Here is a 15,427-nt window from a genome sequence, read left to right as displayed (position 1 = left end):
ATTGTACCATCCTCATTCATCTATTCATTCATTCATTCATTACAGAGCACACAGCAACTGTTGTGGATACCTGGAAGAATTGAACGGGGGGGGGGGGGGGGTGGAGACAATAAAGACAAATGTAAAGATAAGAAGAAAGCTACACTGGGACTTACCATACTGGCACCGTGGACCCTGGAACCCTGGCTGGCAGCGGCACATTTGTGAGTATCCACCGGAACAGGTACCTCCATTGAAGCATACGCCCACGCTACACGTTGCTGTAGTTTGGAATAGAGGGAAGACAGAGAGAGAGAAATATATAATTATGCGCCATTACCAACCCAAATATCTTTCTCCAAGTCTTCATGTTTCTTCAAGCCAATGTATTTCTACTGGGTTACAAAGTGTTACTATATTACTGCAAGCTTGATGTTAAAATAAGACAACATTGTTTGCATTTGCTATATCATTAATTACAATCATTTCATCAGTTGAGAAAGAGAAGGGCGTTATCAAAGTTGCCTCGAACACCAGGCTTTGGTGGCCCTATCATTCTCAACCAACGATTTTAAATGCTGTAGTACCATGTAGTTATATGCATTATTGTAAAATGTCTGTACAAATGTTGGTGTAAGATCTGTTGTAATTCAGCCAGTGGTTTCACTATGGAGCTCCCTTATGAAAGACCATTAAATCAATAAAGTAAATTAGCCATCCATCACTAAATACACAAAGCCAAGAATAGACACTGGGGAATAGATGAATGCAACGAATATCTTCCTCCACAACAAGTAATAACTGCCTGTATTCAACTGGTGGAAATCTGCGTACAGTGAAAATAGAGTGTGAAATATGATATCACGGCACATAGCCATGCGGGACAATTAATGATCTCCATCACATTAAACATCACCATTTGGAGAACATTTGAGTTTATCCAAAATGAAGGAGTCAATTGAAATTCTATAACTCATTTTGCAGGTTGACATCGATAGTATCATAACTGAATAACTTAAAAAACAATCCTGCACCTTTCCGAATTAGCTCATTTGCTGCCTTTATGCCTTGATTGCATCATCAGAAAATCAACTGAGACAGAAACCTGTCCTCTCAGCAAAACAAAATATAGAAGAAGAAAAAAAACCATGGACACGATAATCATCACTCCTCCTTCGCCCATCATCTTCATCGCAGATGCATGTTTCCTTCGTCGTCACGGCGACCCAATGATGTGATGCAAGCTTCCAGGATACACGCTCCCTTTCCACTCAAGCTACAAGCTCACACCACATGTTCACCAATGCCTCGTCTCTTCCTCTCCTCCGGCCCTATCAATGTCCACCCCCCCCCCCCCACACACACACACATACATGCTCCGCTCCATCCTGTTACATGAGTGAGCCAGCTTCCAATACCAAGATGTTAAAGGCACAATTTAACTCTTTTTGTGCCAGAGACTCTGCATAGTGCATACAGCACTACTGGGTTTTCTATGCATATCAGTACTCAAAGCACATAAAGGGTTAACAATGTTTAAAGTTTGAAAATAAAATTTAAAAAAAAAAAACATCTGAGCTGCAATGTTCCACAGGCTACGAGATTTTCTAATATTGTGTGAAATAAAGCTATGCAATCATTTGGGTTGAAAATAGATATTGTCTACCAACATGAAAAAGGGTAGAAGTCACATATCAAACTGGACTTGATGACATGTGAATAAAACAAGTGTTGCTGGGTGGGTGAATTGTGGCTGACAACTTGATCAGGGCCCCGTTTTATCAAAAGATAAAATCAATTTTAAATTTCCTTACCACACAGGCTGCCATAGACTCACAGTTGAAATCAACTATATAATCAATTTTAACTCTTCATAAAACAGGGCCCTGGCCTGGTACTACACTACACTCGAAACTCAGACTTGAGTTTAGAATGTTCAGCCCGTGATTGACACATCTGATGCCAAAATACCAGCTTCTTCCATGGGGCCCTTCACAAAGGGGGACAATTTGCACCCCTCTGCCAAAGAGTACACCCCCTTTCAGCTTGTCTTGGGAGCGTTGGGATTGTTATTCATTAGCACCTCATCGTCAAGACCACTATTATAACAGGGGACAGTTATTTGCATGGGGCATGACACTGGCAGAGTGGACCAAAAAATACACATTGTTCAGCCCTGTATGGGGCCAATGGCCATTTTGTATAGGCCCTAAAAAGACAACACAGGTATCCAATGTGGGTATTCTGTTACAAGATTCAAACACAAGGTTGAATGACAGCATCTTTACATATAGACCTTTATATGGACTTAGCAATGCACTACAATTAAATCAGAGAAAGATAGAAGAACAGAATGGTATGAATTTGTACCCTTGTAGGCCTACAACTCCAATCAGTTTTCATTCAACCCACAAACTAAAAACATACCTTCATACAGTCCTGGTTATAGTGCATAATTTTCTTTTAAGTATTTGAGACCACTGCCTTATCAATACCCCACTGCTGGATTTATTTTTCTCAACTAATGAATGCTCAAACATAAAAGCTGGAATATTGACTTTATAGTATACAAGCTGGAAGAGAGCCCTCACATGGTGAGACAATGCCATCTCTTGGCAGGCCAACTCACGAACAATTCATGGCAGTGACACCCGATTCCCTTTACACTAATTTCTTTCGTGATTTCTCTGTGAACCCTGTAAATGCCTTTTCCCCATGCCTACTATGTGGCTCCATGAAAAATGACTGTAATTCTAATGGATCCCTATAATATGGCACCCTGATCCTTCACAATACTTGTGGGACGCCCAACACGGATTATTTGCACCAAAACAGACATATATTCGTCCATTTGGAACCACTTTGTTCGGGCGAGGTCATTACACCGAGAGAGCAACAACATCACTGTTTCCGAAATGTGCTGGTGCGGCAGGTTTGATTGATTTGCTTTCAAGGTAGAACCAACTCTCACACGTTTGGCTAGACCTTCTTGCGGGTCCAGAGAGAGTCCGCGGAATATATATTTCTTTCACTCCCGGAGTCCATGTGGGGACTGGGTACTCCCAGCAATGAGCACGGTTGGCATAACAGGGAGGAGAAAAGATGATGTTGAGGTAAAAACCTCGTGCTTGGCAGCCACCTTTAGAAAGCCCTGGGGTGCGATACAAAACTTGGGGTGCAACACTGCGCTCCATCACTGCAGCCAATATCATCACTATCCCCCCCCCCCTCCCTCCCACAAACAGATCCAGCAGGTAGATCTCTCCTCCGGGGGTTGTCCAGGATGATGGTGATGCGGGAAGTCATCGCCACGCCAACGGTAAACTGGAACCAGATGCTGCTGTCTGCTTGCGACACAACCACCAGAGATTTCGGATGGTTTCTCCTTTCTGCTCTTTCCTCTCCTCTCAAGGCTCACGATCCATTTTGGAAACAGGAGTCGAGTCCTTTGTCAGGGGGTTGCCACGTTTAACGAACATCACGAGAGGCGTGATGCATGTTAAATACAGTACCCCTGCTCGTAATGAGTATCCTGCCTGCTAAATGGACATGTTGTGCATCCATCTTCATCAATTTGAGGAGGAGTTTAACACAGTACTGAGGAGTTTTTGCAAAGTGCCAACACACTGGAAAGACAAAGTGCATTTCATTCCAAAAACCCTTCTATCCCCTTTCTAGCGATTCAGAATCTGTTTCTTTTTTCTCTCCCCCTCTAAATAGTTAGATGGCAGTACCAGGCTGACAGCAGCAAACAGACAAATAGTTCTTCAAATTAACATTTATCTTCTTTTCATTGTAAATAACAAACAAACAAACAAACATACAAACTTACTTCAAGCGCATGCTGCAAAAATCTATAACCCAGGACCAACCATTTTACCTCATTATAACCAGTACACTTTGTACCTTGTTGTAAACGTACTAGAAAGAGACCTGTGAAGTTCAGTATTAAATGGAAAATCAACAGAAATGGGAAATTCTAAAAAGTTTCAAGCCACAAAAAAGTGGTCGGCTCCACTTCACGAAAGTTTCCTGCCACCAATGTCTCTAGTTTTATAGTACGCATGTGTTTGGGGCTGTTGTTTTTATTTTTTCATCCGATGTGACAGGTTATGTAGTGATGGTAATAATGTGGCATGTGATTGATACGAATCGAAATCATCCATGTCGAAATTATCGACATATGTTCATCCATCATCTCACATTTGTTTTGCTTTTTTGAAATGTGAACTGCATGTTGTTTTTGTTTTGTTATTGTTTCTCTATTCTTATGGAAAATGGGAAAGAGGCAGCATTGGTCGGTTGTAATTTCCTCCTGTTCTTACGAAGCCCCAGGATGTTGTTGATGACTTCAGTTTGTGATTTTACTGTAATATTACTCTTCGCCAGATGTTACACCCAGCGGGCATCTTGTCGTGCTTCCCAAAGCAACATTCGCAATTCCCGAACTCGCCATGTGCAGGCCTTGCCCTAACTAATCAGACAGTCTTCCTAACCCATCTCCCCTGTGTAGATATCCCCATGTCAAAAGACATAAAGGCTAAAATTTTGAAAAATCATTTTAAAAAATCTTTGATACATTAATTTCAACTTTCTTACATTATTTTGATCAGTATCGAAGAAGACAAATAGCTCTTCTAGAGAAAACATAATTTGAAAATACAAATTTTGACAACCATATACCTCCCAACTAGTTCTTCAAAGGCTCAACAGACCTATATGATTTCTGCTTTACCCATATTTACAACATGGTGACACATCTAGGTTATGTACTCTCCTTCAACATGTCTGAATTATTTTGCTTTGCTTGAAGTTGTCGACATGAATAGGGAATCACAGCGATTGGCATGTAGAACTACAGCAACTACATTCAGCAATCTCTCTTTAAAGAATTAATTCTTTGCCAGAAGGACAAAAAAGGGGGGAGAGTAAAAGCATTATATTCGTATGTGCAATCTAGAAAGTAAGAGACCAGACAGCCAATGAATTTCTTTTGCACTAAAAAGAAAATGACAGATAATATGATAATGACAAGAGAATTCTGATACCAGCTTGAGCTGAACATCGGTATTTCGATGATAATATCACACACACGTATATACCACCCATCTATTTCGTAGGTGAAACATGGAGAATCAGTGAGTAATTACTATGACCTATGGCAGAACCAACAACAATCCACAAGAGAAGTTTAGGGATGGTCAATGCAGGTGTTTATTTGTTGTTGTTGTTGTTTTTATTTCTGTCTTCAGATAAAAATAAACACAAGTTCCAAGAATAATACATAATCTTACATTATGAAGAAACGGGGGAGTGCCTGTTCAGCCATATCTGCAAAATATGACTGTTCTACTACCTGGTATGAATGCAACCTAGGACTTCATCTGCTACAAAATTTCACAAGGATGCTTTAATGGTGATGGGGGGGGGGGGGGAGGGGATGGATGGTTCTAAATAAGAGGAGAATCTACCTTTAAATCCCCACGATTCTCATCTCATTCCTCCAGCAGACCATGAAATCAGGTCCAGATACCTGCGATCATCAACCTGTTGGGTACCCTACCTGTCTTCCTGCCGGAGCCCAGACTGCCCCGATATATCACGCGAGATTTGCGAGACGTGAAATTGATTCCAATTACGAGGGTCACTGGACCTCCATTTCCTCCCTGGTCCCAAGCATCAATCAAGTAATTTGTGATACATGCGGAAGATTTTCAACAAGGGCGAGGTATATACATCATGCAATGTATTGTTGAAAGATTCAGTGAAAGTTACGTTTCAGAATCATAAGTGGGCTACAGGATACTGTGTGGTATTCATTTTGGACTAAATAGTAGTACTCACACAAGAGATTACAAACTGTACAGTTAATCTCTTTCATGTCAGAGGGCATGCAGATCGGTTGTGATCTCAGATCAATAAATCAATAGTGAAATGATCATCAAGCGCACTGTAACAATCAAGAATGTGAACTATTCTATTCACCAGTAACATTCCTATGTACGTCTCAAAGCAAATCTAACAGATCATTAGCTGAATAATTACAATCACATTGTGACAATCACGCATGTGAACTATCTTACTGTCTAGTAACAATTTGTTTGATCGCTCAGGATATTGAAAACAGGACATAACAAGACTATACAAAGCAAAACAAAAACATTTACGAGAACAAAAAAACAAAAAACAAAACAAAACAAAAGAACAATTGAACCAACCTAAGTCATCTCACTGTTGGGGGATCATTTTGTGATGGTATTGTCATATCCCGGGCTGCCAACATTCATATAGCAAAGCCAGAGAGATTGCAAAGAGCAATCGGGGGACACTTTACATCTCAATTTGGGATAATAACTTCAAAATCAGGGAGGTTTTTGTATTCTTTTGTAGGGACTTTTCAAATTAGAGTTAATTTTTTGGGAGCCTCCAACAGAATCATACGGGGAAGCTTGCCAGGCGGCATACCTCCTGCCAAAAAATGTCATTTGGATTTGTAGGGGGGGGGGGTGAGAAAAATATTGAGACTCCATTCTTTTACAGCAACAACCAACAAACAACATCAACCCGCTGTAACTCATTGAAGACTAGTCCCAAGTATACTCGGGAAGGAGTTTATGGGGATGCGTGTTGTAGCGAAATCAGCTCGTACTCAATGGGTACAACTGAAGTTCTTTGCCTGTGGAGCTGATTATAAAGAGCAAAAGATTAGAACCACTGACTCAAAATCACCTCAGAAGACTTCCCTCCATCCTCCCACCTCCCCCCCCCCCCCCCCCATATATCAATTCATTCCTTCCCCTTTCGGTTGTTTCAATCCTAACTCTACCCTACTCCCAAGCAATCCATAATTGCTTTTAAAACGGTCTTTCCGAGATGGTTCGAATCTTTAAAGTCTGAGTCACTGGGATGCATTTCTTGTTTCTGTCAGAACATAAAACTTACGGAGAACCAGAGGCAGAGGCAAAAAAAAAAAGGAGTGGTCTCCCCCAATTTCCCGCTCCAAGACTTGACAGAAGGAAACAGGGATGAAGAGGACAGTTTGGGGTGCACCGGACAGACCCTCCTCGATCCCCTCACTATTGATTCATCAAATTGGAGGGGCATGGATGTCCTGTCACCTCAATCCAACGCTCCGTTTACAGTTGGATACAATCATGGCATCACAATTTTATCACAAAATTGGTTAGATGACGAGCTTGCATACTTGCTCTGGATCACGGTCATAAGAGCTAGGACATACAAAACAGAGGAAATCATCGTTCATTTAGAGGGCCATATTGATGTTTTCCAGCTTTAGTTTAGATAAAGTTCTTGTTGGTCACTGTCCCTGGTCTCAAGAAAAAAAAATATTGAGATCAGACCAGAATAGCAAGAAAAGAAAAAAGTTTCAGACAAAGAAAGGTGAAGACGCGTCGTTGAGATGTTTAATAGCCAGGGTGACCGTCTTTCTATGAATGACAGTCCTAACTTGTCTTTCTCTGCATTTGTTCGCTTGGTAGAGGACTGTACAATGGGCTAGACACAGTGACTGCCTGTGACGAGGCTTAGGGATTTACAGGGTGTGAGACTTCAGTAGAAAAGGTTGGAGTGGTGAGGGTAGTGGATAAAGAGGGGGGGGGGGGGCAGGAAAGAACACTAATGTGCTCTAGTCACTTGGATGTTTCCAACCCAGCCCTGGCACAGGGGCATATCAGCACTATATCAAAGAAAAGGTGTGTTGGGGAGGGGGGGGAGATAGAGTTAGGGTCAGGATGGGGCAAAGACATTATTTTGGTTCCAGACGTTGGGTTCGGTCTCGGCTGGACAGTGTCCAGACGAGGATTCCAATGAGCTAATCTCTTCCCCTCTGGCGATGAGCCTCATTAATGCCACGGGATTATGGAGGGCTGGTAAGAAACAAATCGACAACAAAACAAACGCAGTAAATACAGAACTCAGTGGGACATGACACCAGGTAGGCATGAAAAGAAGTGAGAAAGCCACAGGATTTCACTCTACTGCTCACTTTCTTGATCAGCTCACAATACCTTGCTTCCAGAAAGATATTGACAAACTACAAGTAGCATTCTGAAGTAAGATTTACCTGTTTGTTGCTTTATTAAAGGCAAGGCACATTTGGAATACATTACACAATGATTTCCTGCGGGTTTTACACCATGACTTCATATTGAAGACACTTCTTTCCAAATCCATCAAGCACAGCCAGCTTACACTTTGGTGGATAATGAACAAAAATGAGAGATATTTGACATTGTCATAGAAAACAGACACAATAGAAAAGTTATTGAATTCCAAATCATTGATTTTCAAGAGAAACCTGACAGAAGAATTAACATTTTAGCACAGTCCACTTTCTTTTCATTAGACACATCAGCCTGTTCTGAAGTTGAGACTTTCGTCTTGGTGACATATGAATTTGCAATATACAGGGAGAGGTTTCCCTAGTCCCACAAACAAGTCTTTGTGTGATGTTCGGTCTGTGTTCTCCCCTCCTCCTAACTACTAAGATCAGCACAATTTCAAGCTCGGAGATGATTCAAAATCTTCAGGATCAGAGAAGCTAGAAATCACAGGATCTTGTCGCAAGCATCCAAAAGCTTAGCAAACAGTCTGGGTTTTTTAATCCAGCCCTTGATGCCGCTTTTCATGGTGGATTTGCTCTTTAGCAGGTGTGATCCCCACCTAGTCCCAGAAAGGTGCACCATTCTTTTGAATTTTGAGTTTGCAGTTAAACACCTGTAGCCTCAAAATGACTCACCTCCATGAAGGCAGTTGCCAATTTGAAGGCAGAAATATCAGGGCAAATAAACGTCTGTGACCTGATTGAATACACACAATTTGTGCCATCTGTCAAATCACCTGATGGTGCTAACAAGACATAGGCCTAACAGATTGCAACACACATTACAAAGTTTTTTGATGGTACCAAAACAAGCACACTTGGGATCTGGAGAGACGAAAAGAAAAGAAAAGGAATATCACAGATTGAAAGCCACGTACATGTGTATCATTTTCACAAGACATCAATGACAGAATGTATGAACTTGCAAGAGCATTTGTTTGTTTGTTTTTCTTTGTACTAGGGATATTTGTGAGAAAAATTAAAACGTAAGAAAGAGAGGTTATGTTGCTGAAAAATAAACAACAAAGCTTGAAGTAAACAAATCATAGATACAATGTATGTTGCAATTTGTGTGATACTTACAAGAGCTTCTTAGTCATGCTATTCCACACAGACTTAGTCGTGTTAGTAGTAAAACATGCATTTTGCATACAGTATACACAGTTCAATTGTTTTTGTTTTTGTTTTAACTTTGCAGACATATGACCAGTGCTTTTAATAAATCAAACTATGTGTGGAGATTTACAATTTCTGCACAAGCAGTCACCGAGAACAAAGTTGAGACAGTTTCTCTTGGCCAAAGTGCCCCACTGAATCCAGCCTTAATCTCTTGGACCGAGACGACAGCCATTCAGCCCCATGGTGATAATGGGCACTGACGAAGGCGGCTAAACAATGCACTCATACTTTCCCTCAACGCTGAGACAACAGCAGCACATATACTTTGTACTTTTAAATGGAATCACCATCTCACTTGATAGATACTGGGCCTGATGCGGTGTTATGGTGTGGGTGTGTGGCGGCGGTGCACGACAATGCTTTCCTATTTTTACATTACATTTTACAATAGGCAGCATTATGCAGGATTAGGATTTGTCTACAACATTGTCTTCCCAGAGGACACTGGCCATTATACACAACTTCCTTCTCGTATTATGTCTGCACATACAATAAATGCTGACAAATTTAGCACCATATATTTATAGGCCTTTATCCTTTTTTGTTGACGTTGTTTCTTGAACAATATTGTAACAAACAAACATAAATAAATTGGCCCGACATATTCAAACAGCAAAAGCTATCTTTGCAACCACATAATTTTCTAAAAGTGATAATACACAAAGGAGGGCAAACATTGAACTCCCGGTAGTGCCTCAATGATAAATCAAGAACTTTCCCAGTTTGGCTTGGGTAACAAGTTACAACAGCAAAGAAAACATTTTTTTCTCTCTATTCTGGTGTAATTGCTCCGGTCTCTTCCTTTTATTTGATTGAGATTTATTTTTTTTTTTTTTAATAACAGGGGGTGTTTTCTTATGTGTTTGTTCTGTTTTGCTGTTTTGATTTACTTTGTTGAAGTGGGCGTAAGGGGTGTGGGGGGTGAAGAATGGGAATGGTGTCAGGGGAAAAGGAGGGACCATATGGGTGAGTCACATTCACTTTCACCCACCTACAGGTATGTCACCATCCTTGACCTCAATCCCAGCCCTCTTAACAGGTGCATCTAGGGATTTCAGACAAGCAGGGATAGAGGTTGGGACCCCAGCGCCCAGACACTCTCTCTCTCTCTGCCTTTGGAGTCTGGGACAGCCTTTGGGGTTTACCACAGCAGACATGTAGATAAACACTTCTTGGTGTGTGTGTGTGTGTGGGGGGGGGGGGGGAGGGGGGCCTATGTTAAAAGGGTGTCATGGTCTTGGGATGGGGGGGGGGGTGGAAGTGAAGGGGGGTAGGGTAGGATGAACAGGATGATGACATACAAAAATCGATATTCCTCATCAATTAAACAAGCAACCTTCCCCCTATACCCTCCCTCCTATACACCCCCGACAATTATCCCTTGCCCATTCTACCTCCCTTTTGCCAACCGCACTGACAGAAATATCATGAGAAGAATGATGAAGGTGATTCGGAGGTTTGCTTTCACCACGGAGTATCCCAGAGCAAATGGAAGTGGTTTCCCCACCATAAACAAGCAAAAGTGAGGCATCAGTAACATACCATCTCTCTCTACATAAGGAGTGTCATAATACTCTAAAATATCACTTGCATTATCCGCTTAAATCCCAAGTTTATATAACGGGGAGGGGCTGTTTATATTGAAATTGTCCTTGGCATCAAAAATAACATCTTCTCACACATTCATGTACTTTACCAGTCATCAATCTGAAAGAAGTAAAAAAGCAGGGGAAAAAAAAGAACATTCAAGGGCCTGCTTAACTGGAATCACATAAGCGACCAAATGAGTGGTCACTGTAGTAGGAATCTGAATTTGTACTCTGATGGGACTCCTATATTATCTCCTTTGGTTGCCCAAACTGCAAGAGCTAGAAGGCTGGGAAAAAAATGTGCCAATGTACGGTAATTGAAAAGAAGTGCAAGTGCATGAAATGAAACACAGCTGTGTAAACTGGACATTGAGTCGTTACATTTGAGTTTCATTATCACATATACTTGTATAACCCATTAAGTTGTAAGAAAAAAAAGAAGGGGTGTAGGCCTATCTAATGTATCTAATGTATCTCTTTGCAGAAGAGCATGAAGGCTTCACTGTTGTTTAACCGTTTCGGTAAATCCCCATTCCAGTGTTCCCACACTCTAATTTCTCCATAACGTTCAATCAAGTTCAGGACAAGAAAAATCACAGGCTCCTCACTTTCCCATGAAAAAGTTGACAAATGTATAGACTCGAAGCGAATAGGAGTTGGGGAGAAATTAACTGAAATGAATCAGGTACAAAAACACACCCAAAAGGACATAAAACATATATTTTTCCCCTCCATCTTTTGCCGTCTTTCTGAATCAAACTTCGACCTTTCGCATTTCGCCAGCCACTCTGTCAGTATCTTCTCGGCTGTACCCCCCAAAGGCTACGGTGCGCTGATGACATCCGTATCATAATTCTTACCACTCCCTACATATACTCTGCCCTGAGCATGAATGATTCAACGCGTACAAGCGGTCCCTCGTGCACGTCCAATTCATAAACTCTTTTACGAACTTGAAATGATGCCAGATATAAGAAGCATACATCCGAAAACAAAAACTAAACGAAACAAAACGGGAGGGATAAGGAGGGGGAAGAGCAGTGGATGATCTAGTTTTCCAAATCCCAAGTGAAATAAATGTCTTTTTTTATTTCACAGTCCTGGTCAAACAGGTTTATTTCCTCTCTAATAATGATGTTGTCTTTTACTTCTAGGTTTTGCGGCCAGTTCACGGCCGGGCAGGTACTCTATCTTTGAAGTGGTCAGAGAAAGAAGTCAAAGAAAAGGAAAAAATCAACCTATTGAAGACGGGCTGATTTTAATGTAACATGTATTCCCATTGGCACCTGCCCAAGTATGCCCAGGCTCTGTCTTTGAAGTGGTCAGAGAAAGAAGTCAAAGAAAAGGAACAAATTAACCTATTGAACTTTGAAGATGGGCTGATTTCAGTTATCACATGTATTTCCCATAGGCACCCGCCCAAGTATGCTTGGAACTAGTCTTCCAGTAGCAGCATGCATCATCAAATCAACTTTTTTCATATCCTCTACTCACTTATCAATGTCTTGCCCTCTCCAAGACTTCAATCAAGGACTGATCAGCTTGTAGCAAAAGAAAGTCAGCAGGACAAGAAGTAGCAGGGGGAAAGGGGAGATGGCAAAAGGAGGGGGCAGGAAAACTCTGTTGCCCTGAATGGGAGGCTAATCACCAGGGGCAGGGCACAGGTCTATGCCAGCGGGCCTAAAAAAGCAGCAGCTCATTCGGAGAACAAATCTTGCCGTTATATCAATTTGCCTGCCAGTCGACTTTGGGTGAAATGCCCACTCCAGATTAATTGCTGCAATTACCAGCTGATAACAGATAGACTCCTGACCCCAGGTGACCCCTGAGATGAACTATTTCCTCAGGTCATCCAGGCCACTCCAGCCTCTTAATCTAGTCTTCATCATTCAGACCCTATTAAGCCAAGAAAGGGGGCTGCTGATTCATCCACTTTTCTGAGCGATTTAAAAAAAAAAAATCTATTTATTTTTTTATTTATTTATTTATTTATTTATTTTATTTTATTTTTTTTTTTTTGGGGGGGGGTCTTTTCAATTGGCCATGGCAGCAGCAGTAGGAGCTTCAAAATTCTTTGCACCTGTAAAATGTGATTTTCATCCCAAAAGGGCATGGGGCAGAAACAATTTACATTACACTAAAACAAGTATATTAGGGAAGGAGACAATTTGGGGGGCAATTCATCAGAACTGAAATACGTATCAGCCTGTAATAAAATTCTGCTACATCTTGCAAAGAGTTAACGAGTAGGCTTCTCTTGCGCTTGATAGATTGTGCCCGGTTTAAACTGGGGAAGGGGGGGGGGGAATCAGTGTGCCACTCATCTACCTTTAAAACAATTCATGACTGATTATTTGGAAATGCACTCCTTGCTCAATTCTCCCTTATAGTCACTCATTGTCTGGGAATAGAATGTTCTGAAATATTTCACTTCCAAAACACTCAAAATCAATAGATAAGTTAAAAGCTTGAGGTTGTTGAATTCATACATGGGCAAAGACAAATGAGATAGTCTTAAATACTGACAAATTGCAGTAAGTCAGAATTCTTTTCTATGAGCACAAATAAAACCACATCACATCAGGGGCAGGTGTCAAATTTTTCACGGTTCATTTACCCCACTTCCAGAGCAATAACAAACTGAGGTAGCCTTTCCATTCTGTGCCCTGTCTAATGCGGCTAATGGCCCGCGGTACCGCAGTTCTGTGGAAGTACGTACCTTGATGGCTTGGATCAAATGAACCCCTGTGTATTCACATTTTAAACAATCAACAAGTGCGAAAAATTTTCAGGCTCAGATTCCACTGTTCATCGCCCCTCGCTGCAGGAAAAAAAGGCACCTGCTAATTTCCCCTCCTTAAAGTTTAATCGAGGGTACAAATTAGTTTCAGTAGGAGGTCTGTCGGAACCAGGACCTGGCCAGGGAACCTAGAGGTGACAAGACCAATTATGTCAACCTTGCTTGTCTTATTCATGAAATATAGAACTTTATGAAAAACCAACAACATCTCAACACACACACATTGGCAGAGGGGAAGCTTTTGAGGTTCGATATTTCTTTTAAAGAAGGAAAATGAGAGCAGTATTTTCTTTCACAATCATTCGGTCAGTATCGCGACCTCTGATTTATCAAGATGGGATAGATTGTGTCAACAGAAATCTGTAATGGAGTCAAGGATTGCTGTGAGATTCGTCTGCGGATAACTCAATCTCTATAACTTCTCAAGCAATTATTTATATCGAAGAATAGGCCTACTGGCTTTATGAAAAGAAAAAAAAAGAGGTGTTACAAATAAAGCGCTTGTATGAAGTATTAGAAATGTAGAAAATGGGTTCTGTGAGTAGCAAGGCTTGTTTGCCAAAAAGTAATCTAGTATTGAAGTACTGTTTGGTTTACAACAGTTTCTTTGTTGAGAAATGTTCCACGAGTTCCGTTCATGATTCTCAAAAAAGTTACATTTCATTTCCCAGTGGTTACACTGAGGAAAGACAAATCCCATTCCTTTAATGTCCTACTCAAATCAAAACAAACAACTGTAGTCTAGTTTCTAATGTTCTACTCTGGATATGTCTCAAGTGACCTCATGCACTGTGAATAGGTCACATTACATGAATGTCACTCTTTCAGTATACCATACCAATGAAGCAGAGACTTTCCCCTGTGCAACATATCACCAAGGGGTTTGAAAGTAATTGTTACTAATGCCCATTTCATTGGTTAACCCCTTTCATGCCACAGACTCTGGACAGTGTGTACAATGCTGTGGGGTATTCTGTTTCAAACGGCACTCAAAGCATGCAGAGGGGAAGCCACAGCGGGTCCCACCTGACAGCCCAACACCGTGTGCATTGAATAGTGACAAATGCTTATCAACAGACGTATTTCATCAATCCCCATTTACAACAATCTCGCTTGTATTCGAGAACCCTTGTTCATGTACCAAAGAGCATTGAAATGGACCACTGTGACAGAAACATTCCTCCCTTTTCCCTATACATCTTTAATCATTTTAGCATAGTTTCTTCCAAAAATTGCCGAAGGGGGTGGTGGGGGTATAAAAAAAAAAAAAGAAGGAAAAAATTTGGGAACAGAGAAGGGACTCTTGACGACGTCTTCGCTAATGCCGTGTATATCATCATTTTTCGGCAGGTACAATAAATATTGCATACTTGCATCGTAAACATCCCGCGGGCGTGCCAGCAAGCTGACGGGATTCTGAGCACCACTTACAGATTGTGGCAAATGGCTCAGCGACATCTCCAAATGCTTAAAGCTGCACACAGGGCATATTCATAATTTTGCAAGGGGGGGGGGGAGGAGGAAACTCAGTGAATGGAATGGTTCAGATTTTAGTTGAGATGACAGTTATCTCCTCAAATTTAATCATGAAAGCCAAGCCTACCAAATAATTATACGCTTACAAATACAATTATACCGTCATGAATTATCCCATATTCTAGTCATGGCAGTAAGGCATTTTTATCATATAGGGCCTACACAATAATCCTGCATGGGGTAACATTTCTCATACCTCTCCAACATAGTAATAATTAAACT

General features: G+C 41.1%; 1 protein-coding gene across 1 annotated transcript in view; it reads right to left on the bottom strand.

Moving 5' to 3' along the window:
• Positions 1-15,427, bottom strand: part of LOC140238478 (uncharacterized) — a 174,503-nt gene that overhangs the window by 96,734 nt on the left and 62,342 nt on the right. The window contains exon 2 of the mRNA XM_072318380.1: positions 156-260. Within this exon, the coding sequence (XP_072174481.1) occupies positions 156-201 (46 nt within the window). The 5' untranslated portion in view covers positions 202-260. The remainder of the gene's footprint in view (positions 1-155; positions 261-15,427) is intronic.

This window comes from Diadema setosum, chromosome 15, assembly GCF_964275005.1.
Source record: "Diadema setosum chromosome 15, eeDiaSeto1, whole genome shotgun sequence".
NCBI classification, from domain to species: domain Eukaryota; kingdom Metazoa; phylum Echinodermata; class Echinoidea; order Diadematoida; family Diadematidae; genus Diadema; species Diadema setosum.
The sequence above is the reverse complement of the archived record's forward strand: the minus strand, read 5'-3'. Positions and strand labels throughout refer to the sequence as shown.